The 26,350-nt window shown below is 34.5% G+C and overlaps 1 protein-coding gene across 6 annotated transcripts in view; it reads left to right on the top strand.

Annotated features, from left to right (window-relative positions):
- PAN3 (poly(A) specific ribonuclease subunit PAN3) overlaps positions 1-26,350 on the top strand; it is a 146,222-nt gene that overhangs the window by 13,114 nt on the left and 106,758 nt on the right. For 4 of the 6 annotated variants that reach the window (XM_090273760.1, XM_090273757.1, XM_090273755.1 and 1 more), the window contains 4 exons: positions 6,445-6,566; positions 7,359-7,425; positions 9,194-9,264; positions 26,128-26,289. In XM_090273760.1, the coding sequence (XP_090129886.1) occupies positions 6,445-6,566; positions 7,359-7,425; positions 9,194-9,264; positions 26,128-26,289 (422 nt within the window). The remainder of the gene's footprint in view (positions 1-6,444; positions 6,567-7,358; positions 7,426-9,193; positions 9,265-26,127; positions 26,290-26,350) is intronic. The other 2 variants (XM_090273759.1, XM_090273758.1) reach the window with 1 other exon arrangement.

The raw sequence follows: 26,350 nt of genomic DNA, 5'->3' as shown, positions 1-26,350 counted from the left end.
ACTGAGAGGAATATAGTATACGTATTGATTTTATAGCCTTTGAAGTAAGACTGCTTTGGTTTCAAAAATCTGACACTGCCACCAAAATGGGCAATAATGATGTATATCTTAAAGGACTGTTGAGATTGGGTATATAAAATATATCTGTCTGTCTAATTATCTAAACTAGGAATGAATACTTCAAAGCAAAGGGATGAGAGTTCAAGAGGGAAAAGATTGGTCTAGTAGGTCACTGAAAAGCTAAGTATTTCAACCACATTGTTAGCTCTTTGTGGAATTATCTTAGGTTGTGGTTTAATATTATGTTTTCTACCCTTCTTAAGAATGACTGACAAGTGTTTTTAGAAATCTTAACTGGATTGAAGATGCATGTTCCTCACTGCTACATCTATAAAAACAATTATTGTACTAATAAAGTTTAGTACTAAGAAGTGCTTTGTTTTAAAATATTTTAATTTTTCTATGTATTTTTTAACTTATTTTTTCTTTTTAAGCTTTTAAGTGAGATACTGTTTCTTAGCCTGATTTTGGTCTAATTTATTTAATCTTTTATTTGTCTATTTTGTTTTTGGCTTAAAGAAATCTATTTTTTTACAATTTTAGAACCTGGATGTCCAAAATCAAGGTGTTGGATGAATTATTTTTTTAATCCTCACCTAAGGATACATTTACTGATTTTAGAGAGGAATGGGGCGGAGGGAAAGAGAGAAACATCCATCGGTCACTTCCCTTGTGTGCTAATGACTGGGTACCAAATCTGAACCCACACGCTAGATATGTGTCCTGACCAGGAATTGAACCTGTGACTTTTCGGTGCACACCAGCCAGGGCTGGGTTGCTTTTTTCTAAGGGCTGTGGGAAATAAACTGTTTCGTGCCTCTCACCTAGCTTCTGGTGGTTTGTGTGTAATCTTTGGGTTCCTGGGCTTTTAGAAGTATCACCTGACCTCTGTCATCTTCACCGGACATTTTTCCTAGGTGTGTGTCTGTTTCCAAATTTTTCCTTATAAGGTCATGAGTCATTGAATTAGGGCTCATCCTAATGACCTTCTCTTAACTAATTACATCTGCAATGACTCTATACCAAAATAAGGTCAATTCTGAGATATTGGGGGATAGGACATCAACATATGAATATTGGAAGCACTCGGTTCAGTTGTTGAGCAGGTAAAAAAAGATAATGCACTTAAAATGCCTAATACACTTGACTTATGATTGGTGCTCTGTGCTACTAAGTAAGGCCTCACTTCTCTCTGGTTATCATCAGTGTTGGTTAATGATGCTTTGGTATTAGGTGGAGAACCTGAAGTGTAGAATTAATCTCTTTGTGGCTCTGCACAGAAGCTTTATCACAGGACTGGAAATACAGTGTTTGTAGTCATTAATTACTGTTTTTTCTTAGCTCCTTTGACCTTTTATTTTTTGGGTTTGTGAGCTTTTAAGGGAGATTTGGTCTTCAAACAGAACAAAATGTCATGCCCAGTCACCTGCTTTGGATTTGAGTTCTGTCTTCCAGATGACTCCTATGGGTTTTGTTAGAGATTATAAAATATTCCAAGCCACCTTTTCATATATTAAAATATATAAAAAAGCTACATGAAAAATTTTCCTTAATGCATTCCACACAAGAACATACTACTGTTTCATCAGGAAGAACAAGCTAACTTTTACAAATAAATTTATAAATGAATACGAATGTTACCACAGAAAGTAAGTATAGGCACCAGATATCCAAGTATGCGAGTATACTGAATTATTGTCACAATAACTCTGGAAAGTAGATGTTATTTGTATTTTACAGGAGAGGAATGTGAGACTTAGGTTAAATATACTGTCAAAGATCAGTAGTTGGCAACTGGCTGAAGCAGAACTCATGGGCAGTTGTATTTGCTCAGTCTGTGCTCATCCCACAGATCCAATAGAGAAAAGGATGGGAGCTCTGTGGAATGTGTGAAGGAGCCCGTTTCTTGGGCCAACATCCAGTGCATTGTCCCCCAGCATCTTTGAATCTCAGTGTCCTCATCAGGAAAATGAAGGCAATGATACCATTTGCATGGGGTTTTTACAAAGTTTGGACGTGAAAACCTGTTGTATATTTTATTCCTACTTTGAAAAAGGGTTTAACTGTAAGAGTTTATATAAGTGGGCTAATAGATTAGGGAATATCAAAAAGTATAAGGACTAATACCAAATCTCAGTTTACTGATAATTTCGATGGGTAGGTAATACAGAGACATGTAAGAATTTAAAAGTTTGAATAGTTGAAGATAGCAATAAAAGATAGGTTAAAGGAAATTTTTTTGGTAGTCAAATGAATGATATAAATAGTATCTTAAATGTTAAATGTTTAACAGTTTGGAATAATTGGGGAATACATTCTGGAGATGGGAGAAGAGGAAATTAACATTTATAATTACCAGTGAGACAGGTTGCTGGGCACTTTGAGCAGTTACCTCACTTGAGTCCCTACCACACCCTGTGATTGAGATGGTATTACCTTATTTTTCAGATGAAGAAATAAAACTTAGAGGACTATTTTCTCAAGGTCATACAGCTAGTAAGTGACAAAAGTATGATTAGAACTCAGTGTCTTAACTCCAAACACTTTCTCCTTTTCCATTATATCTGGGTCTTGAACATAGAGCTGGGGGATGTATGTGTGTAGGAATTGATGTTACTTCATAACTGGTGGTATTACACTTTACAAATGTAGACTCTCAAAATGTACAATGAGTATATCATTTTGACTGGAGGAGGGAGTTCAGTAATGTTAGGATTATTGTAAAGATCTTTTTATAGTAGATGTATACTTTTATTTTACATTATAATCCTTGATCTTTTGGAAATATCTGTAAAGATTCATTTTTTTCTCCACTGATTTTAAAAAATAGCTTTATTGAAATATAAATTACATACTATAACATTCGCCCATTGTAAATATACAATTCACTTTAATAAATATGTATTGTGGAACCATCAAGATTTTTAAAAGAATTTTTAAGATATTGTTTTATTTCTTTACAACTTTCATTGAAGTTTGCAGACCAGATGGCATGATTCTCATTTTACAAGTTATGGTATAATTTTATAAACATTTTTCCCAAAGACTTTGTGGCTGGTAAGTGGCCAAATTGAGACTCAAATCCAGCACTTGAAGGAAATATTAGAATGATAGATTGAGAACAGAGTACTGAGGGCTTTAAAAAAAAAAAAAAGACACTGTTTATTCTGTTAACCTTATTTCCATTCTGTTTAAGAGTTTGTGGAAAAACAACTTAAGACCACTCAGTAGTTGTTCATACGTATTCACTCTGGGTAGGGCAGAAAGAATTTGAGAGCTTTTTTTTTTTTTTTTTTTTTAAATAATTTATTTGTTTATTTCTAGAGAGAGGGGAAAGTAGAAAGAGAGGGAGAGAAACATCAATGTGTGGTTGCCTCTCATTCGCGCCCCCAACTGGGGACCTGATGTGCAGCCTAGTAATGTGCCCTGACTGGGAATCGAACCAGCAACACTTGGCTCGCAGGCCGACGCTCAATCCACTGAGCCACAGAAGCCAGGTTGAGAGCTTTTTAATGTCAGACTAAGAAGTTTTTTTTTTTTCTCTTAAAACTAGAACAGTTTATTTAGAAAGTTATAGAGGTAGTAGAAGTGAGTCAGCTGGGCTGTATAGGCTCAGGAAACAAGTTATGGAGGCAAAGGAAGGATCCTTGGAGCTTAGGAGAGAAAAGGGGAAAGGTAATGTGCCTGGGGGAGGGAAGAAGAGGGAGAAAAAGAGGAGGAACGGAAAGGCACAGGCTTGTTCCTGGGAGGGAGAGCTCTTCAGACTAAGAAGTTTTGATTTGATCTTTTGCGATAGCATTGCAAGCATCTTGTTTGTGATGTCCTTATTGGCAAAGGAAAGCCAACAGGACATTTTTTTTTTTTTTTTTGTGAAGTGTGTTCTATTCATTTATTTTACAAATATTTTGTTATGCTTAGATGCTTATTTTTAGTCCAATGGAGATTGCTTAAAATTTAGTAAGATAAGACAGGTATTTGAATTCTGGCATGTTCAATAATAGTTTTTTTTCATATTTTATATAAGCTAATACAATTAAGAGAGAAAATCAGATGGATTTTTAAAAAGCACTTGAAATAAACATGCTATATTAACAAATAATTTAACTCTAGTGTTGTACTCTATTTTTGAAAACCATTCTGTTTTATTAGGAAAAGATAAAGAGAGATGCCCTAAGGGTTTTGGTTGAGAGGAACTTGTTCCCTTATGGATTTCTGTGTCACCATCATCATCATCAAAATAACTACATTATAGAAATGACATAAGAGAAAAGACTAACCTCACTCATTCAGTCAACCAGATAACACAAGATTAACATTTTGGTGTATTTTATTGTCATATATTCTATGTGTGTATATATAAGTACACATAATTATACTGTAAATAAAAATGTGTTTCCTTTTCACTTTACATTGTAAATAGTCATTATACTGTTACTTAATATTTATTATCCTCATTCTCTACCAACCTTTTGTCATGGAAAATTTTAAACTTTGATAAAAGTTTAGAGGAGAGTATAATAATCCCCTATCACTCAGCTTCAACAGTGATCAACATTTGTCAAGTCTCATTTTGTTTGTCCCTCTTTCCAGTTTTTGTTTTGATTTACTAGAGAATTACATAAATCCCAGACATTAATTACCATGATTTTTAATTATTTCATAGTGTTCAGAATTTAATCATTCTTCTAATGGGCATTTCACTTTGTTTCTAAATTTTTGTTATTAACACTTTTAATACTTGTACATAAATGAACATAATGATGACCATCTTTACGTATAAATCTACAGGTGTTTCTGATTATTTTCTAAAGCCACACTTGAAATTGCAATCACTAATTTAAAAGATATGAACCATTGAAGATTACTTTTTGTAATTATAAAAGTAATAAACTTTAATTGTGGACATTTTGAGAAATAAATTTTAAAAATAGAAAAGAATAATGACATCAGATTTTTTCCAAGTAATCCCTATGTCTTAGTCTTTTTGTCTTGCTCTAACAAAACAGCACAAGGTGGGTGGCTTATAAACAACCAAAATTTCTTACAGTTCTGGAAGCTGGGAAATCCAAGATCACAGCAGATTTTGTGTGGTAGTTGGTGACGACCCACTTCCTGGTTCATAGATGGGCACCCTCTTGCTGTGTTTTCACGTGGTAGAAGGTTCTAGGGATGTCTGTAGGGTCTCTTTTATAAAAGAACACTAATCTCATGCATGAGGGCTTCAGTCATAATCTAAGTATCTCCTAAAGGCCCCACATCCTAATATTGTCTTTGGGGGGTTAGGATTTCAATATATACATTTTGGGGGTATACAGAAATTAAGATTATAGCACCCTACTTCCATTTATCAGCATTTCTTTAGTTTACTTCTTAGTTGGGAGTGGGAGTGGTTTCAGTGGTTCTCAGAGGCTCTGCCCAGAAGAGAGCAATCCTACCTGAAGTTTAGTTGATTTATAAAGTGTAAGGTTTTGTATTTAACTAGCAGCTTAAAAACAGGAGCATTCCAAGTACTTACCAGGAAGTAGTATCCAAAGTACATTGTTCATGATTTTGTTGCTATGTGATGGATTGTTCTGCAAGTTAAAATCATTCTGTAAAATCCACAGACAGGAGGTCATTCTGAATTCTGTCCTATTTCTACCTCTGCAGAATTGCTTTTACTGAACTATATAAGTTAATATGAGTCTTCTGGTCTTTTTCATTTGATGTCTATGAGAAATAGTCCTGAGAAGCTTGCCTCTTTTTATCATATGAAGATTCCCAGGAGAATTTACAGTGCTTTATAGACTCTACTGGCCTCTTGCAAAGTTAAATAAAGAAAACTGGAGCCCTGGCCAGGTAGCTCAGTTGGTTGGAGCATTGTCTTGTGCACCAAAAGGTTGTGGGTTCAATTCCCAGTCAGGGCACATACCTGGGTTGCTGTTTGATCTCCAGTTGGAGCACTCACAGGAGACAATTGATTGATGTTTCTCTCTAACATCAGTGTTCTCTCTGTGCCTCCCCCTCCCCCTGCCCCCCGCACCTCCGTCCTGCCCCTCTCTCCACCTCCTTCCTCTCTAAAGCAATAAAAACATATCTTCTGATAAGGATTAATTTTTTAAAAAACCCTGGAAATGTGGTTTGTTTCTTTATGTTGTGCTTGGTGGCTCTTAGGTGGCTAATACAAAATAAATTTCTATCTTCAGAAAAAAACCCACTCAACTTGAGCATTGTTTAACACATTTTTAGAGCTGAGCCAATTTTATTTGGCCCTACCTTTTGTTGTGAGTAGTTAAAATAAGGGTGACAAAGATCGACACTTTAAAAGTTACTTAGGGACACAGAAACTACATCAATGTTTGTGCTTTAAAATAATTAAATATTTGAATTTTCCTTCTCTTTCAGTTCCTGGAATAGATGGAGGTGCTTTAACTGATACCAGTCTCACAGATTCCTATTTCAGCACTAGCTTTATTGGAGTCAATGGATTTGGAAGCCCTGTAGAAACAAAGTATCCCTTGATGCAGGTATCATTAGTATGAGTTTATATGGCACTAACCAGTGAAGTTTGTTCTGGGGCTGTGGGGCATCTGAAGTCTTAAGTTTTTCCTAAGTTTGTTTATCAGGAGGTGGGGTTTTAGATAATAAAGTAGGTGGGATGTAGTTAAGCCATCTCATCTCATCTCCTTGTAGGTTTGGAGTCAGGGTGAGCTTTCACGGGTGGAAGTGGAGTTGAGACGACCATGGAGTATGTAGAGGTTAGATAGAAGGACACTAGTTTCACTCCTCTGTGTTTCGTGGCTATGGAATGAAGGCCTTTCAGGATGGAGAGAAATCATAGAGGTTATAGAATGTGTTGACAGTACAGGGGACATGTTTAGAAAACAGACAATAGCCTAATTTTGTAGAATCTATAAGGTACACGAAGAATAATATACATTGGGAGAAGATATTAGAGAGCAACATTGGCTTTATATGTAGTTATTTTACATCTTGTTGGATGGATATTGGAATTTAAATTTTATGGACAAGGAAACTTACTAGTTACATGTGTTTTGCCTAGGCTGATAAATTAGAGAAGTGTAATTCAAAATAGACCTGCAACTTTGGTTTTAAATACCTGGCTAGTGAGTAAAATTTTCATTTGATGTGTTACCCAGAGTATTCAGAAGTTTGCATAGATTATTGTAATCCAAACAGCAGTGATTAGAGTATCAGTAATGTGAAAAATGGATAGGAGTGGAAGAAGCAAAGAGGGTCAGTCTTAGCTTTTCAGTTAAATATTCTTAATTCTAGTGATATTATATATTCTTTTTCAGAGAATGACTAATAGTAGCAGCTCCCCAAGTCTTCTAAATGACAGTGCCAAGCCATATGCAGGCCATGGTAAGACTTGGTTCCTTTTCCTCTTTTATGTGTTTATTTCTGATTCTAAACACAGTATGTCCATTGTAGAAATTTTGAAAATTATGGACAGGTATCAGGAAGAAAAGAGAGACAATCTATTATTTTATATTCAGATAACTATTAAGATTTGTAGTCCTCATATACATAATAATTCTGAAGTATATATGTACCTAATATTAATTTTAATATTTCATTAAGTTATTTTTAATGGATGTTTCTCGATCATTATAAATTGAATTCTGTTTTTGATTTTCATAATTTACTGAACCATTTTTGTTTCTGTTTTTTAAAAAGAACAATTATACTTCAATATTTGATCATGTGTATCAATCTGTGTTCATATTTTGAATTATTTCTTTTGGAAACATTCTTCGATACAGAATGACTGTTTGAAAGATTATGGACATATTTAAGGCTTTTGATAAGGAAGTTCCAGATATCTTTTCCTATTTAAAAAATAAACGTTCAAGGGTGATTTTTAAAAAAATATGTAACAATTGGGTATTAATACTCTATCAGCAAAACGTTAACAAGTAATAATGGTGAGAGTAAGAATTTGCATATTTGATTATTTCCTGTGATATTTTGTGTTTGTCAGTTCTCTATCACTATTTGAAAATTTTAGTCTTTGTTTCTTTTGCTGTAGAATCATGTTAATATTGAATAAAATTATTAGAACCTAATTTGTAGTATTATATTATTTTTTAGCATTGCCACCGAGTTTATATGCCAACTTTTAAACTATCGAAGGTAGCGTAAAGGATGGATAACATTACTTATTTTAAGTGCTTTAAATTATTAAGTTACATAAAGATATGTCTTGCTGTTTTATTAGCTTCTTTCTCTTTGAATTATTGGTTATATTAACAATATTAATCCTAATGAAGGGTTACACTACAAAATTCAGGCATGAGAAGCCAGAGATATTAAGCAGTAATCTCTATGTACTGCATTGTGAAGAGATTTAAGATTTCTTTAAATGAGACTATTTACTATATATATTTTTTAGGACTTTACACATAATGAAAAACATAAGATTTAACTTAAAGGTCAGAAATGAAGATAAAATATTTTAATGTATATCATGCATACCTTTTCAGAAACTTTTCTGATTTGTTAAGTTTGTAACTTCTGGCCATAGAGTAATGGAACTCTGAATATATAAAATTTTCATTTTTTGTGTTTTATAACTTAATTTATCTTTTTAAATAAGAATATCAAACATCTAGTGATAAACTTAAAAATATGGACTATTTTGTAGAATAGATGGTTTTAGGGCCTTGGCCTATTTGTTAAAATCGAAGTCAGATCACTTGGAGTATGTATGGCTGGCTATCTCCTTCTTCACCCCCTCTTTTAATTTTTCTCATGATGTAGTCTCTAAACATTTACTGCAGGTAGACTTTCTTCATGAACACATTCCTAATAACATGGTTAAGAGTCATCTTTTCTTTTTGTTTCTCTATTTGATTTTTCTTTCAGTTTTAGGCAAACACAAGCATCCTTATCTGCATAGCTTCTGGATAAATGTGTACTGAGTATTAGCTGAATGAAATATTCTTCACTTTGTGTTTCATTCACTCAGAAAATATTTGAACATCCACTGTGCGTGAGGCATTGAGTTTAACTATTAGTGTAGTATGTGATTTTCATTACTTTTGTAAGCGTTACAAAGTTAAACATTTATTATTAGTTTCGTGGGTTACTGGAGTTGTCTGTGTGGAAACTTACGTAACTTACCTTCCAGATCCTCTAACTTCACCTGCTTCATCCTTGTTTAATGACTTTGGTGCCCTCAACATCACTCAGAGAAGAAAGGTAGGTGAAATTGAAACTTACTTGAAGCTAAATGGAATGTAGAGGTGATATTGGTCATTAACCTATATCATGATCAATATTCTCTTAAGTGGGGAGAGGGCTTTTTATGCATTGTAATGTTTTTCTTTCTTTTTATTTACCCTTATCCTTGTTATATATCTCCTGTATGTAGAATTTTATTTCATCTCTGTGCATGAAATAGAAACATTTTATGTAAAAGCTTGAAATCCTTATTTTTGTTCATTTTCTATATCTTGATTTATTCTCTTTTTAAGATAACATCTAATTTAATGTAGTTGCTATTGATGACTCATTTTAGATATATTGATCATGTTTTAACTTTATTTTCTGACTGCTCTGTCTAACTTTCAAAGATTTCTTCCCTAATTTAAACTTCTCATTATAAGGCAATTTAAAATCTTGAACTTTTCATAATTGGCTAAACTATTTAAAAACAATATAAAATCTCTTTTCCCCTAAACATGTTTATTTTATATTGAGTTTGTTGGGGTGACATTGGTTAATAAAATTAAAATCTCTTCATATTAGAAATTTAATTTAGTTTTATTTGGAATTGAAGTTGACAGACTTTTCATAGACTTAAAAAAAAAAAAAGATTGTATTCATTCTTTAGAGAGGGGATGAGCAAGAGAAGGAGAGGAAGAGAAGCATCGATGTGCAAGAGAAATATCTATCGTTTGCCTCTCACATGCCCCAACTGGGAACCTGGCCCACAACCCAGGCAGGTGTCCTGACTGGGAATTGAACTGGTGACCTTTTTGGTTTACAGGCCAATGCCCAATCCACTGAGCCATACCAACCAGGGCAACCATACATAGATTTTGAGGTATGTCACAGGGGCTGATGCTGTGACAAGAAAAAATGAAAATTTATTATAGTTTGATTCCTTTGAGTTGTACTGAGACTTATTATGTTAATATTAATAATTAGAGATTTTCTTTTTTTGGTCAGGATTGTAGCAGTGAAAGATACTCAGGAGGTTGTAAATCTTGGTGGAAGTTACTATAAAGTTTTAATAATTTATTTTCCTAAGTAGTGAAAGAAAGACCCAAAAGAAAAAAATAATAATTTTAGAAAACTGATACAAGCTTAAGATGCTTCTAGTAAGTATCTGATCAAATGGTAGTATAAAATGAAATTCAAGACAAAAAATTTATGGGGTCAGGTATAAATTATTTCTGTACCTCATATACTTAGTATTATTTCCAGTTTTAAACAGGTGAGAACAAGGAGACAATTACAAAATGCTTTTAAGCATCTAGAATTGATAGACTAAAATGTATGGGTTTGATTTTATAGACTTCCTTATATGCTTTCATCAAGAACACATTTATTCTTGCTACATATACAATTTATATCATTTGGAATATGTAGTCTCTAAATCCACATGGTGTAAGTCCAACAGAGTTGGACACAAACCTGTCAGTATGGAAGAAAACAGTAAAATGCAGAAAACAACCTAGAAATGAAGTTATCTGGGCCTATTGGGTTTGCCACAAAGTTTGTTTTTTTCTGTAAGGTGGATCTAGTAGTGCTTAGTTGTCTTTAACTTCATTCAAAACAATTTTGTTAGATTGTGTTGTGATAGCTGTCATATCAGCCTGCATTTAAAGAAAACCTATGAACATTGGTGAATTTTTGTGTAGCCATTTTAATATTGAAGATTGGAGAAAATAAGCATCATTCTTGGCATATTATGCCTTCATTTTTTAAGAAAGGTAAAAACGCAACTTAAATGCAAAAATAGATTTGTGCAGTGTATGGAGAAGGTGCTGTAACTGATCAAATGTGTCAAAAGTGGTTTGCAAAGTTTTGTGCTAGAGATTTCCTACTGGATGATGCTCCAGGATTGCAGAGACCAGTTGAAGTTATAGCGATCAAATTGAGACATCAATTGAAAACAATCAACATTATAACACAGGGGAGATAGCCAACATACTCAGAATATCCAAATCAATAAAATTATTGGTGGAAATGAAAAATGGGTCTTTTATTTTATGGAAAAAACCAAACGACTTTTAGGCCAACCCAATACTTAGTGTAGGGGGAAGTAGAAAGCCCATAAATGATCTTAGGGGGTCCCTCTAATGGCCTTTTCATATTCTTAAATTAATACTTGGTTAACTGTGCTAAGTAGCATTTCTGATGTATGAATAGAAAGTTAAAGTAAAATGCAAATAAATACAAATATTCCTAATATGAGGGTTCAGCTCATTGCATTTTATAGTTGAAATATATGATTTATAGCTACTGATGTTATTTTTGAGAAAATGGTAAAACTCCCTGGAGACTTGAGAAAGGAAGATATAGTGCCTATTCTTTATTTTTTATTTTTTAATTAAAAAAATATTTATTTACTTTGAGAGAGAGAGAATGAGAAAGAGGGAGAGAAACATCAATGTGTGGTTGCCTCTCATGCACCCCGGACTGGGGACCTGGCCTGCAACCCAGGTATGTGTCCTGACTGGGAATCGAATCATTGACCCTTTGTTTCTCAGGCTGGAGCTCAATCCATTGAGCCATACCAGCCAGGGCTGCCTATTCTTTAAAAATGCATTTTAGTAAAGGAAAATAATAAAAGGAAATAGTACTACAAATGTGACCTCAATATTTGGAGAGGTCTTAGAATATATCCCAATGGAAGCGGATTAATATAGTGAAATGAACACTCTGCTGCAATTTTTGAGGTCCTGAATCTCTAGCTTTGTGACCTTGGGTCAACTTTATAGACTATAATCTTCACATTTGTGAAGTGATGAGCATGGCCTCCATAATTGCTTTCTTTCATCTCTAAAATTCAGCGTCTATCTAAACTGAAAGGACCTTATGTGTCAGTCTCTACTAGACATTTAAGGATCACAGAATATATTTTAGAAGGACCATATTTTCTTGCCATTTGCATCTGAAATAATAAATAGGGGCATAGAGTATTTTTTTCAGAAGTGGGCTATATATTTATACTTAGTAATCTATGAGGGTACAGGTTGCATATATATCAGAATTATTAGTGGTTGAGTTGGGAAGGTTTAAAAGTTTTTTGTATTATAAATGCTCTTGGCATAAGAATATTGCATGCTACGCATTGTGAACTGAAGGCATATGGATACTGTATTTTGTTGTAATTCATAATGTCTGTTAAAGATGTAATTTTAGTGGAAGTAACTCAAATTTATGTAAAATAATTTCATGTTGCTCTAAGCAGGCTGTCATGATTACTCCTAACATTTTACTTTATAATGTATTGGAGAACAGATAGGCCATACTTACTATTTACTACTGTTTCATAGCTAGTTAGGTAAATTATTTTCTGGAAATCTCAGTTGGGCCAATCCCTGGGCCAGGCATGTTGCTTTTCTTTTCCTATCTATCAGTATGTGAATTTTTGGGATCAGATCAGTTAAGTATTTTTACTGTAGGCAGTCTTATATGTGCTGTGTGAAGAATTTAAGAATGGACTGATATTTTTCCTGCTTCCTCAAATCTAATTGAGGAGACAGTACGTGAACCTACTACAGAACATTTATACAGCAGCATGTTAATTAAATTAGTGCCAGTTTAGATATCTGATGATAGCTAAGAAGCAGCAAACTCTCCAGATCCAGAACAATGAACTTCTATAACAATTTGATAGTACAGTGATATCCAATTATGTGATCATTTTTTCCTACTAATTCATCTTTGTTTTATAAAAGTATAAGCCCATTATATATAGAAAAAAATTTTTTAATGTGATTTTTCACCATTAGTGTTTGAGAAGCAATGATTAAAAATTTTTTTTCCACATTAGGAATACATAATTTTATAGATAGAAAGTAACCATTATTGAAAAGTGTGTGTAATTATTATTGGCCAGGGGTGGTGGTGGTAGAAATTGAATTATGGCTGTATATTCTATGGGGAGTTAAGCCCCCAAAACACTGGAGATGGAGTTTTCTTGAAAATGGGAGTTAACGTATTAAATCAACACTTTAGGAGGCCTTAACAGCAAGATAGATAAGGTTGAAAACTGATATAATAGGAAAAGACTTGAGAGTGAGTCACAGATGTGATCTAGTCTAAGTCAGCAGTAAAATTTTTGGCAGGAAATCTTTTGGGAACAAAAAATCTTTATAGTAAAGTTAGTTGTTGAAATCCAAGTTCTTAAATGAAGTGATTCAGTGCTATGACATCTTGATGGCTGTTCTTAGTAAGCTGTGAGTTTTTACGCTGAACAACCCCAGATAATTGAGACAAATCCTAGGAAAAGTTTCAAAGTTAGTGTCTGTCATTCTTGGCTTCCCCTTTTATATCTTTCTTGACCCTTTTTTGCCCTCCTTTTTAATCATCTATCTAGTCATTATCATATTCAGCTTTCTCTCCCCCCACATAAAGGCATTTAAAAAAAGCCTGTGTGCCTGTCATTTACTTAATTGTACTCTAGGATGTTATTTTAATTAGTATGCAGTTTTACCTGGGCATTTGTGCATTGTCTTTCTAATAGTGAAAATTTAATAGATTTTACCTTTTGTAAACTTTTTAGGCTTTCATAACAAGCTAAATTCTTTGGCATCAGGGGATAGAAATTTCTTAAGTATCACGTTTACTACTTCTGTTCTTGATTTTAGAACTCTTTGTAAGGATAAGGGAAGGGAAGTCAAAAAGGGCTGGCTTATCTCATGATTTCTTATTTGTGAGGAGATTTAGATGGTGGAGGCCCAGTTCTGGACTGTTCTGCTTGAGGGGAAAGTTCACTGGCAGGACTTTCTGTTCTTCCTTCCCTGTTTGATCTCAGTTTGGAACCTCCTTCCCATTGTTCTCTATCTGAAGCGCACCTGTCCCTCTTTCTAACATGTATTACAGATTTACTGATGATATATGTTGTATGTTTTCTTATTAATTTGACATTTAATGTGTTGTAGTATTTCTGTTCTAATGTCTTCAAAAGATGATTTTACATTACTTCTACTCTAGGGAATAAAATTTGAAATACAAAGGAACTGGAAAACATTTTTGATAGAGTTCTTTTATGGAGCAGATTAAAGTTATAGGCAATCTGGAATGTAAATCCTTCCTTAATCCTTTTGGTTAGGCCCATTTTGGAACATCTAACCAAGTATTCAATATATGTTCTCAAATATTGTTTTATTTAGTATAATATTTAGATTTCCAGGTCAGCCACATGAGTATCTTTTACCCATAAGTAGTGTAAAGTCAGGTTTCTATGAAAAATTGTGTCCAGAGTTCAAAATTAATCACTCAGAGCTACTTTTACTGGAGTCAACTCCACTTCTGTTTACCAGCATTTGCCAGGCTGTGGGAGTGTGAACTATCCCAACTTTAGCCAGATGTAGGGGAGGTTTTAGATTGGGAAACACATGTGGGCCCCTTATTGGTAGAGTTGTTGGAGCCCAAGTCCCTATTTTTCCTTTTTTATAGCTTAGTCAAAGCCTATTAGTGAGTTTTGATTTCTCTCAAAGAGCAAACCATAAGCATAGTAATAACCCAGTAGTATTGAGTAAAGATTAAGGTTTTGGGGTTTGGAGTTGGATGCCAGGCAATCTGAATTGAAATCTGTTTCTTCATTTGCAGAATGAGAATAATACTTAGTACCTGTTAGGAGAGTTGTGATGAGGACCTTCGTGTCACAGAAGTGGCTAATAAATGGTAGTTATTACTGATAGTAATATGTGGTGTTAGCCAAACCTTTCTAGCCTAATTTATTTAATTGTTTTAAAATAAATATCTGTTGCTATTCATTCTGGATGAGGTTGTACTAGAATTGTCCACTGGAAAAGCAGTTCTCCTATAGCTGCTCTGAGGATGTCCATCTTTTCTTTGAGGTATTTAGGCCCCTGCTACTATCACATTACTCTTTTGCTTTCTTCCTGCATCGCTATTAGCTTTTCAGACATATCCTTTAAATTTGGTGAAAATCCATCTGGGAATTTTTCATGGTGTAGTGGCAGACAGAAACTTGATTTTATTTATATTGACAATGATTTTCTGTATCTGTTCCAGGTTGTATGGTAAATTTAATTCTTTTATAAATGAAATGTTTTATATTTTATTATTGATCACCCCAACAATTCTTTGAGAGAGATTTTTTTTTTTTTTTTTTGCATTGTGATTTGGAAATGGAAGTTATGAGAGGTAATTTACCTAGAAATACATCGGAGGAAAAATCTCCCTAGGGGAACATGAGAAGGGTAAGATGACTGAGTCTTCTGTTAGATGAAAAATGGAGCATTAGTGGAGATAGTGGTGATACTGGTCATATGCAGAGGAGGAGATAAAACATTGATTGACCTTATGCCTGCTTCTTTTTCCATTTATGTGGTTATCTCAGTGTAAATTTCTATAAACAGAGTTTCCAGGGCAAGAATACATAATGTTTTTTTAAATTGCCAGATAACCTTTTAAAAATGCCATAGAAATTTATATTCCTACTCGTAAGATTTTTCTTTAACATAGCTTGGAAACCAGAGATGGAAAAATATTCAGATTCTCGTCGTTTTATAGGCAAAATCCCTATTGTTTAAATTTGATTACTGGTGCTGTTGAACTTCTCTTTTGTGTTTTGGTGTTTCTTTCATATCCTTTGCTCATTTTCTGTTGGGTTATCCTTTTTTAATTCATTGTAAACTCTGTATATTTTATTTAAGCCACTTCTGTCAGACGTTTCAATCTTCCTCCCATTTTGTTTTTTATCTTGAATTTCACCAGTAATTTATGCTGTCAGTTTTGAATGTCATACTTGTTCTAATTATCTTTTATTAAGTACATCAAAAAACAAAACAAAACATGAAGCTACTTTTTGTTAAAATAACATTGTAATTCCCTGTTTGATAAGTTTATAATTTTTGAATTGAAAGGACTGTCATGTTTTTATGTTAAAGAAGCCACTATTATTTTTATTGCTAATGATCTGTAGTGATCTACTTCCCTTAGCAAATGGGTATGTTTCCTTTTCCCTGCATTTTAATTGTCAGAGTTAAATATGATGATTTTACTATTGTTTACCTCCAGTCAGTCTTTTGTTTTCTTAAAATGCTATGTAAGTAACATTAGATTGAAACTTGTTTAAAAATATAGTTCCCATAAAAAAGGACTTTTTTTTTAAATTTATTTTTTAAGTATACCTTATTGATTATGCTGTTAACCGTTCTCCCAATTGTTTTCCCTTTTCTCCCCTCCACCCAGTACCCCCATTACCTTCAGTAATCCCATGCCCCTTGGTTCATGTCCGTGGATTGTGCATATAAGTTCTTTGGCTTCACCCTTTCTATTTTGTACCTACCAATTGTGCTTCTTAATCCCTGCACCATTTCCCCATTTCTCCCCCTATCCCTTCCTACCTGATAATCCTCTAAATGATCCGCATACCTATGATTCTGTTCCTCTTCTTGTTTGCTTTGTTTTTGTTTTTATTTTTATTTTTAGGTTCTGTGGTTGATAGTTGTGAGTTGATTGTCATGTTAATGTTCATAGTTTTGATCCTCTTTTTCTTAAATAAGTCCCTTTAACATTTCATATAATAAGGGCTTGATGATGATGAACTCCTGTAGCTTTACCTTGTCTGGGAGGCACTTTATTTGCCCTTCCATTCTAAATGATAGCTTTGCTGGATAGAGTAGTCTTGGTTGTAGGTCCTTGCTCTTCATCACTTTGAATCCTTCTTGCCAGCCCCTTCTTGCCTGCAAGGTTTCTTTTGAGAAATCAACTGATAGTCTTATGGGAACTCCTTTGTAGGTAACTCTCTTCTTTTCTCTTGCTGCTTTTAAGATTCTCTCTTTATCTTTCACCTTTGGCATTTTAATTATGATGTGTCTTGGTGTGTTCCTCTTTGGGTCTAGCTTGTTTGGGACTCTCTGTGCTTCCTGGACTTGTATGTCTATTTCCTTCACCAAATTTTTCTTTTTTCAAATAAGTTTTCAATTTGTTGCTCTTCCTCTTCTGGCACACCTATGATTCAGATGTTGGCATGTTTAAAGTTGTCCCAGAGGTTCCTGAGCCTCTCCTCGTTTCTTTCAATTCTTGTTTCTTCATTCTGTACTGGTTGACTGTTCTACTTCTTTCCTTATGTTCCAAATCATTAATTTGAACCCCAGTTTCCTTCCATTCATTATTGGTTTTGTGTAGATTTTCCTTCATTTCACTTAACCTAGTTTCCCCTTCTTCCCTTCTGCATTTGCCTTACTGAAGCATATCTGTCTGGTGTGTAAGCATTTTTATCACCAGTGTTTTGAATTCTGCATCTGTTAGATTGGCTATCTCCTCATCGCTTAGATCTATCACTGGAACCTTGATCTGTTCCCTGTTTTGGGCCATACTTCTCTGTCTCTTCAACTTGACAGGCTCCTGTGTTTACCTCTGTGTCTCAGGTAGAGCTGTCGTGCCTCTTATGTTGTAGGGGGCGGAGCCTTAGGTATTCCTCAGTGCTGGGCAACCAGTTACACCACCTTGTGGTGCTGTTATGTGGGGGAGGGGTCTGAGAGGGAACGATACTGCTTGCTCAGCACTTGCCCCTTTTCCAGGCACTTCTGCTTCCCATATGGGACTGTCATCCTTCTAGCTTTTGCCCTGGCCATGGTTCCCAGAGTGGGTGGGTCTGCAGATCTAGGACCATGGGGCGCCCTTTAAACAAGTGGACTCTGCTGAGAGACTGGCAATTTCTTCCTCCGCTGCAAGCCCCACTGGTTTGCACAGTCAGAAACAATGAGGCTTTATTTTCCCGAAATTGGAACCGTGAGCTGTGTGGTCTGGTCTTGTATTGGGAGTGCTCCCCAAGTGTCCCTCCTTACTATTTTTTAATGTGTGACTGTGCTTTCCTACAGCCTGCCACAGTTGGTGTCATCTCCTCCACCTCCACACCGCTTCCTCTCTGGCCCACCTCTACCCCTCCTACCTGTTTGGATGAGTATTTCTTCTTTATGTCTTTGTTTGTTGGACTTCTGTGCAGCTTGATTTTCTGAAACTTTTGGTTATCTCCAGTTTTAAGGTAGTTTTATTCCTTCTTAGCTGTGGAGGGAGACGCAGCATGTCTACCTACGCCTCCATCTTGGCCAGAAGTCCTGACTATAGGACTCAGTTTTGAATAAGTTGAGTACTCCATGTTGAATTTCCAGGATTATGTTTAGATAAAGATGTGCTTCTTCTAAACAAATTAGTATTTCAGTCATGTACTTTCTGGATTTTATTTTAATTGGTACTTTGTGTATAATGACTTTTTACTTTTGTTGAGTCAAGAAAAGGGTTTCCAAATTTATGATTGAAAAGGAATTTTCCATTGATTTTAAGAAAGATCTCATGAGAGAACTTTATTTTGGAGGCTTCTTTTTTGCAGGTGTGTGGTGGTTTAGTGTTTTACACTTTGTTACCATATTTAAACACCTGGAATGAAACAGCATGCCTTTTATATATAATATGTAATATTGTCTGGTTTTAGCTTTGGGGATTTTGAGTCAGTTCTTACCTAATAATGATAGTTTACTAAAACCATGTTGCATTTACTGCTTGGACTTGGAAACTAGTAGATCATTCTGTGATTATCTGGTTGGCTTCACACTCTGCTCTGGTCAAAGTATAGTAGCTGATAGTAGGAGCTTGGCATTACTCGTGATTCTTCCCTGTTTTTCTAGGAATGAATTTGTAAAGATGAGATTAGAATTTTCTTCCACAAACACATTAGTTTGTGTTTTAAGCTAAATTTAACCAGAACTATGTAATTTTCCCCAGTTCTATTTAATTCCCAAAATTTGTTCTCCTTGCATTTTGAAAATGGGGAGGGAGAGCTGCTTAAGTTTATTTCTTTGAAATCTCTGTAGCTGTTGTTTCTCATTGATCTCATCCATGCCAATTAGATTCGAAGAGGGATTGATTCACTTAGGAATTTTGGTCATTTTAGAATTAGCTAGAATAATGTTAATATTGTAATAGTTTAAGGAATATTATAGAATGTTGAATAGATTTCTTTGAGTTGGAGGCAGAATCCATAGTTAAGAGTGCAAGCTCTGTAGCCCAATCTTATGTTAGTTGGGAGATTATAGGGAAATTATTTTAACCTCTTCTAAACTTCATTTTTTTCATCTTTAGAATTGGTATTATAATAGTGCCTTTTTCATAGGATTATGAGTATTCAGTACATTAATGGGTATAAAATGCTTGGCGTAGTGCCTTGTGCTTGTCAAATGGTAGTTGTTACACATTTCTATTGCTTATGACTCTGCAATTTAAAAACCGGTTTATCTGTTTCTGAATGTGTGTAAGATTAATTTTGTTTAACCACTATAGTAGTTTAAGTTCAGTTCTAGTAAAGAGCATTTTGAAGATATTCAGCTTCTTTTCAAGATTGAATTTAAGCAAGGATACTCATAAAAGGAAATCAGAAGGGAACGTTTTCCTAGTCAGCGAATAGAAATTTTAGCATAATGGTTGGTTTTGATAAGGTACTGAAATTCACATAAAAACGTTAATGATTATTACAGTTGATAGTTTATTGTGGAAATAACTTCCATATCTTAACACTCACTTTTGCTTAAAATATTTTGATAACTTTGGCATGGTATTTTATTTCTTTATATCTTGTGTCTGGTTACATTCTGAAGCAGAAGAATAAAAGAATTTGCAGTTTGCAATTTCAGTTCTTTAGAAAGTGAATGTAGTCTTGCTTATTTAGCAAGTATATTCCAACTGATCTTGTTTTTGGTGACAAAACCCCATTGTAACATTGAAGTTTTAAGAACAGAAGTAACGACTATTTTGTAGGCTTTCTTATGTAGATAATACTGGGATACTCCTTTAGGATCTGACTCACAGTAGAGCTTAAAAGTATGTTTGTTGTATGTATGTATATCCTGTTCTCCTATATTGATGTAATTTTTATCAATTTTTACTTAGCAGCATCGTCTCTTTTCGTTCTCTCATCCTATACATGATTGTGTATTAACCCCACAAATTAAAAGGTCTTTTTCATTTACAAATGTTTACTTATCCATGAGTCTTTAACAGTGACAGTGTTTTTCTGTAGACCTACTTTTTGTAGATGTACTCACCCACGCATCCCATCTTATTATTGTCCTTAAACAATGAAAACGTAAGGAAGGTAATATTTTTTCATGAAAGGCCCACAGTTAATGAAAATGAATGACAGGATAAAATACAACGATCTTTGAGGCTAACTTGTTTTGTTTTTGTTTTTTAATTCTTTTACCCCTGGAAAAATTGATTGGAGCTCAACCTGCAGTGATTTGTAGGTTTGGATTTACTATTCCAAATTAATTAGGTGTAGGAGCCTTTAAAATCCAGGTGTTTTAACACACCTAATTATCTAATAAATTAGGTAGAGGTAGTTCCTGTGTTGATGATTATATGGAAATTAGTTTATTTGATTTAAAAGGTTCAAATGGTTTTAATCAATTTGGGATCTAATTTTTCCCCAGTGAGTTTACACTGACCACTGATGGCTAATGGAGTTATAATCTTATATTTACTTCTCATCATTACAAATACTCTAAAGTATCAGGATATTTACTTAATTGAAGGAAAACCATTGTGAGCCAGAAGAGGATATAAAAGAAATGCAGGTTTATTTTTAAATAAATAATAGTAAATTATAGGCCAGAAGCTTCTATTAGTGGACCCTTGGGAGTGGCAGGAAGTAGGTTGCTGAGTTGTTACTACAAAAGATAATGAATTAATATAGACTTAAGCATTATCTGAAGGGAGATGATATTTCATATATGAGTACTGTTGTTTTCCAAGTATGTGAAGATATTGTTTCATAACATGCAGATAATTTTAAAGTGTTATTCATAGCAACTTTAAATCGTCATTGTTTTACAGTACAAATAGTGAAAGCGCAGTTACTGTGTTTTTGATGTTCAAAGGGGGTTCTTAAAATTCAGAGCATTGGAAACTTTTTGTCATAGGATACCAGTTTGATTTTTCTCATTTATTACTAATGATAGATCATGTAATAGTATATGGTTGGTGGTTTGAAGCATTGTAGAGATGAAGTTGTTTTCCAATTTTACCAAAAGAATTGTGCACTGAAAATTGGTCTGTTACTTGCTAGCTTTAACTGTATTTTCTATACAAACAGTGGTGTTTATAAACTTTTCTTTTGCTAGACTGTGAATTTTTAGGGGAAGTGAGTAGAACTTATCATTGCTTTTCTAGGAAGGGCAAAGAGCCTCATACGGACATGTTGAGCGAATGAATGAATGAATGAAAAAAGATGTGTGTGTGTGAAATTAAAGCAGTCCTAAAAATTAGCTTTTACTATTCTTTGACATAGTCTAGAGACTTATTTTTTAGGAGTGAGAGTATATTTCCCTTAGTCCTAAACCATTGGAATGGGTTTTTATAAATTAGGACAAAGATTTTTGAAGACTGAGGGCTTTGGGGACTATGAATAATGGTCTTGAAGGCTCTAAGTATCTTGGTCAAGCTGTAAGGAGTTGGGCTGTTGAACTGTTGAAGCTCTATTCCTTTTTACCTTGGAGGGTGACCCCAATTTCTGTTTGCATCACTAGTTGTTTCTTATCTAGGTCTTTTCTCTGGCATTCTCTAGAAGTTTAGTTCTCAAAGTGTGGTCATCAGACCAGCAGCACTAGCAGTCTTGGGAGCTTTTTGGAAGTGCAGAATCTCGGGCTTCACTCCAGGCCTACTGAAATAGAGCATTTATTTTAACAAGATCCCTATGATTCATATATTTGTTACAGTTTGAGAAGTGCTAATCTAGAATATGTTATCATGCTATTTTTAGCCTTGAAAACTTTTGTTTAAGCCCTAAGTTATTTTTAAATGTCCAATAAAAAGGGTAAAATTATTTTTAACTATCTTACTCTGTTTGTTTAGATTTTGTGAAGAATGATAAAAATCAGTCACTTTCGTAGTGAATCTCGAGACTCAAAAAGTAAAAACATGTATTAGAGAGAGTGTGTGTGTGCGCGCCAGTGCCAGTTGCAGGCTCTGCTGGATATTTTACCACAGGAAGAAAGAGGTGGGGAATTTTGACTTACAGGGAGGTGGAGCAAAAAAGCTAGTTATTTACCGAAATGTCTCCACTTCATAATGACCAGCAGATTGGACTGGTGAGTCTAGGAAGGGAATTAATTAATTAATTAATTAAATTTATTTTCTTAACCATCACATTCTCAAGGATTGGTCTAGGTAAGGATTGTTGGAAACTAAAGGTAAGAGAAGTGGGGTGATAGCTTTTATTGGTTCTGGAGGATGGGTTTGGAATTTAAGAATTCAGAAAACTCTAGAGGATGATCTTTAGGGGTAAACATTTCCCATACAGTTTTGTTTGCCTCTTTTGTTTTTTCATCTTCCATTTGACTTCTCCATTTTTCCTTCAGACCCCAACCATTAAAAAAACAATCCTCACTTGAGGATGTTGATTGATTTTTAGAGAGAGAGAAAGGGAGAAACATCGAAGTGAGAGAAAAACATCTGATTGGTTGACTCTTGTACGTGCCCAACTGGTTATCAAACCCACAACCTTTTTTGGTCAACCAGGCTATGCTCCAACTAACTGAGCCACCCAGCCAGGGCCCCAACCATTGTTTTTAACGTAGCAGATCTTTCTCTAACTGTGCCTTAGCCCTCTATTCCCCATTTCCATTTCCTGAGTTCACATCCTTTACCTAGACCAGGTAAATGGGGGCAGTTTTGATTCCCTTTTCCAAGGGGATGTTGAAGATACAAGAGGTATTTTTGGTTGTCATAACTGGGGCTCTGGTGTTACTGGCATAGTGGGTAAGAGGCTAGGGCTGCTGCAGGGCATCTATGACAGCCCCCACAACAAAGAATTATCTGAGATTGAGAAATTCTCACTTGGATTATTGCCAGTGTAGTATTTTGTCTACCTGTTTCCAGTTTTAATTCTAATTAAGTTTTCAAGAGTTTTCTGGTGCCCATGGGATGAAGTCTAAACTCCTTGCTATAGAATATAAAACAATTTATGGATTTTTTTTTTTTTTTATTGCTTTCAAGCCTCATCTTTTGCTTTTAAGGTTGTCCCTCTACTCATAGTAGACTCAGTAACACCACAGTGCCTGTATGCCTCAACATACACATTTTTTATAGCCTGAAATGCATTATCTATATAATCTATCTGGGCACATTTAGTACTTCTTCAGAACTTCTCAGTAATTTACCTTCTCTTTAAAGCTTTTGTCTCTGCCCTGTTGGTACCTTGATTATATATGCATATATTGTACCTCAATGAATATGTGGTTGCATGGCTTTGTTACCTATTAGATTATGCCCTCTTTTTGAGGGAATGGCATGTACCTTATTCACCATTGTATTCCAGGTACTTAGAACAGTTCCTGATACAGAGTAGGCTCTTAAATGTTTAGTTGAAAATACACTTTTTCTCCAAGAGGTAATAATAGTTCAAATAATTTTGAAATTTGCTTACAAATGAGATTTTACTATGATTTACTTTCTGTGCAGTGAGACTTCTATATTCTTTCTGCCTCACCATTGTACTTGTTGTATTGCTGCCCTCTTTTCAGATGTCATTTTGTCTTCTATTGCTTGTAATGGTATTTTAAATGCTGTTGATACCTTAGGACGTATCATTCACTATCATGTGGGATTAGACTTTAATTGTTGGCAATTTATTGAAGAAACTTAAATCTGTAATAGCACATGTTTGGGGATCTCTTTTTATCTAAAAGGAAAAATATCTTAGGCTAATTACAGGTTTTGGAGGGTGGGTGGGGAAGAGTGGGAGGAGTGATGTATCCCTCTTTGGAAAAACAAAAAACATACAATGAAAATTGTTAGGGAGGGAGGATGGCATATTGGATTTATTTAAAAACCTTTTTATGTGTTGCTTAATGCCCTACTATAAGAAAATAAATTACCCTAATTGCACTGATTGTAATTTTTAGGTCAAAAAGCCAGTCTGAATTTGTGAAGGAACTTAATAACAGAAGAACATTTAAAACAATAATTTTCTTGCTTTCAAATATATACCTGGTATTTAGGTGTCCTTCTGTAAGTTCTATTTGACAAGTTGTGATTTGGTTAAGTAAATATTCTTTGATGTGTTGAACTTTTCTAATAGTTTGAATAATCTTTATTCCTGACATTTTAAAAAATATAGACTTCACATTAGTGACAGCTTAATTAAGGTTATATCATTTTGCTGTATATTAAATCTTTATAATTGGGAGATATGTTACTAGAAATAACTTGCTTTAAAATTTTCATTTGTAATACGGCTCTGAAGGCTACATTTTTATTCTCATTTACAAAAGTTGCTTGTGATGTAGGCATAGAATTGACTTGGCCCACGATTGCATAGAAGTGGAATTATTTTACCCTCATCAAACTTTATCCACGACTGTAATTATTGGGTATGTAGATAATCTAGTTGCCTTTTTTATGCAAGTTTAGTCTTTTTTCTTTTTTCTTCTTAAACCAAAGAAAATATAGTGGAGGGCCATTTGTGGAGTCGAGAATCTGAAGTGACTATAATAATTTCCATAGGCATAATTTACAGGGTCATTTTGAAATTTAGATATCAAGTGTTTTCTTCAAATTGGTTGTTTTTATACTTGAAAAATTATTTTTTAGATACTGTATTTGTCTGATTATGACACCTTTTATGAAGAAAGGGAATTTAATTATTTGCTTCAATAATCTTATGACAGAACAATGAGTAAACATAGATTTTTAAAATTTCAGGTCTTAAATATTTTCCTGAGAATGTATCAGCGTTCCTTAAAGAAAACACACACACACACACACACACACACACACACACACACTCCCACACTCCCTTTAAGATTCAATTTTGTGTAAATTTGCTACAATTAAGAGAAGTATGATGGTAGAAACTATCATTAACTTTCACACAGCAAAAAACCCTGCCAACCACTAAAATTGTTTACTAACTTTATTATGTTAGCCAGTGAATTCAAGCTTTTATTGGATAATTTATTATCAATCTGTTCAAATTACTGAGATTTATAAGACTATATATATATATGTATTTGCCTGAGTTATTTATTTTTTAAAAGATTTTACTTATTTTTAGCAAGGGAGTAAGGGAGGGAGAGGAAGAGAACATCAATGTGAGAGAGAAATATTGATCAATTGCCTCTGGTACATGCCCCCAACTGGGACCAAACCCACATCCCATGCGTGTGCCCTGACTGGGAATTGAACTGGCGACCTTTCACTTTTCAGGATGACGCCCAACCAACAGAGAGCCACATCTGCCAGGGATGACATTATTTCTTTTCATTGAGTACCTTAAGTTGAATGCCCACTTCAGATAGAATGATTTGTACTCTGGTCTAATGTGCACAGATTTAAAAAAAAAAAAAAAGTCCATTCTTTAGGACTTAGCTGCTTCTTTAAAGTGGAGTAGTTCTCAGGAGTAAATAAGACAGTGAGATGGGGAGCAGAAAATGGTATAGTTTGGAGAACTTTTTTTGCCTGTATTTTGTGCCCCTGAAGCCATTTCTTCATATTGCAATGAGAATAGGTAAGTGCCAGTGGAAAAAATCTTGCAAGGCATTTACTTTGCTGATAAGTTATTTTCTATTCATTAAGGTGTTATCAACTCAGATTCTAATGCATTTGTCTAAAACATCTGTTGCTTTATATTATAATATTGCTGTTAAGCCTGTTAGGACTGTGGGTTATTTTGGAGGTGTGTACTGGGGGCAGGGGTGGGAAATGGTGGGTGGTGATAAGGACATTAGAGGAACTGTCTTAGAAATTTTGCTTGTTTTCTATTCCACCATTCCAGATATCTTCTTTGTGAGTTATGCTAGTTTAGATTAGTGTGGGGGATGTTAGGAGTGGCCTGGTTTCTTTCCTTCTTTTTCCTAGCCAAGGAAGTATCGCCTGGGGATGCTGGAGGAGAGGCTAGTTCCGATGGGATCAAAGGCACGAAAAGCAAAGAACCCTATTGGCTGCCTTGCTGACAGGTGTAAATCAGGAGTACCCATCAATATGGTTTGGTGGAACAGAGTCACAGAAAACAATTTACAGGTAAAAATAATTTTACTAGACATTTTTTGAAAGTGAATTATCTTGGCTGCTTTCTGTGTCT

The sequence above is a fragment of the Furipterus horrens genome, unplaced genomic scaffold, assembly GCF_987537825.1.
Source record: "Furipterus horrens unplaced genomic scaffold, mFurHor1.1.pri manual_scaffold_4, whole genome shotgun sequence".
Lineage (NCBI taxonomy): Eukaryota > Metazoa > Chordata > Mammalia > Chiroptera > Furipteridae > Furipterus > Furipterus horrens.
Note: the sequence above shows the minus strand (reverse complement) of the source record. Positions and strands in the feature narration are given on the sequence as shown.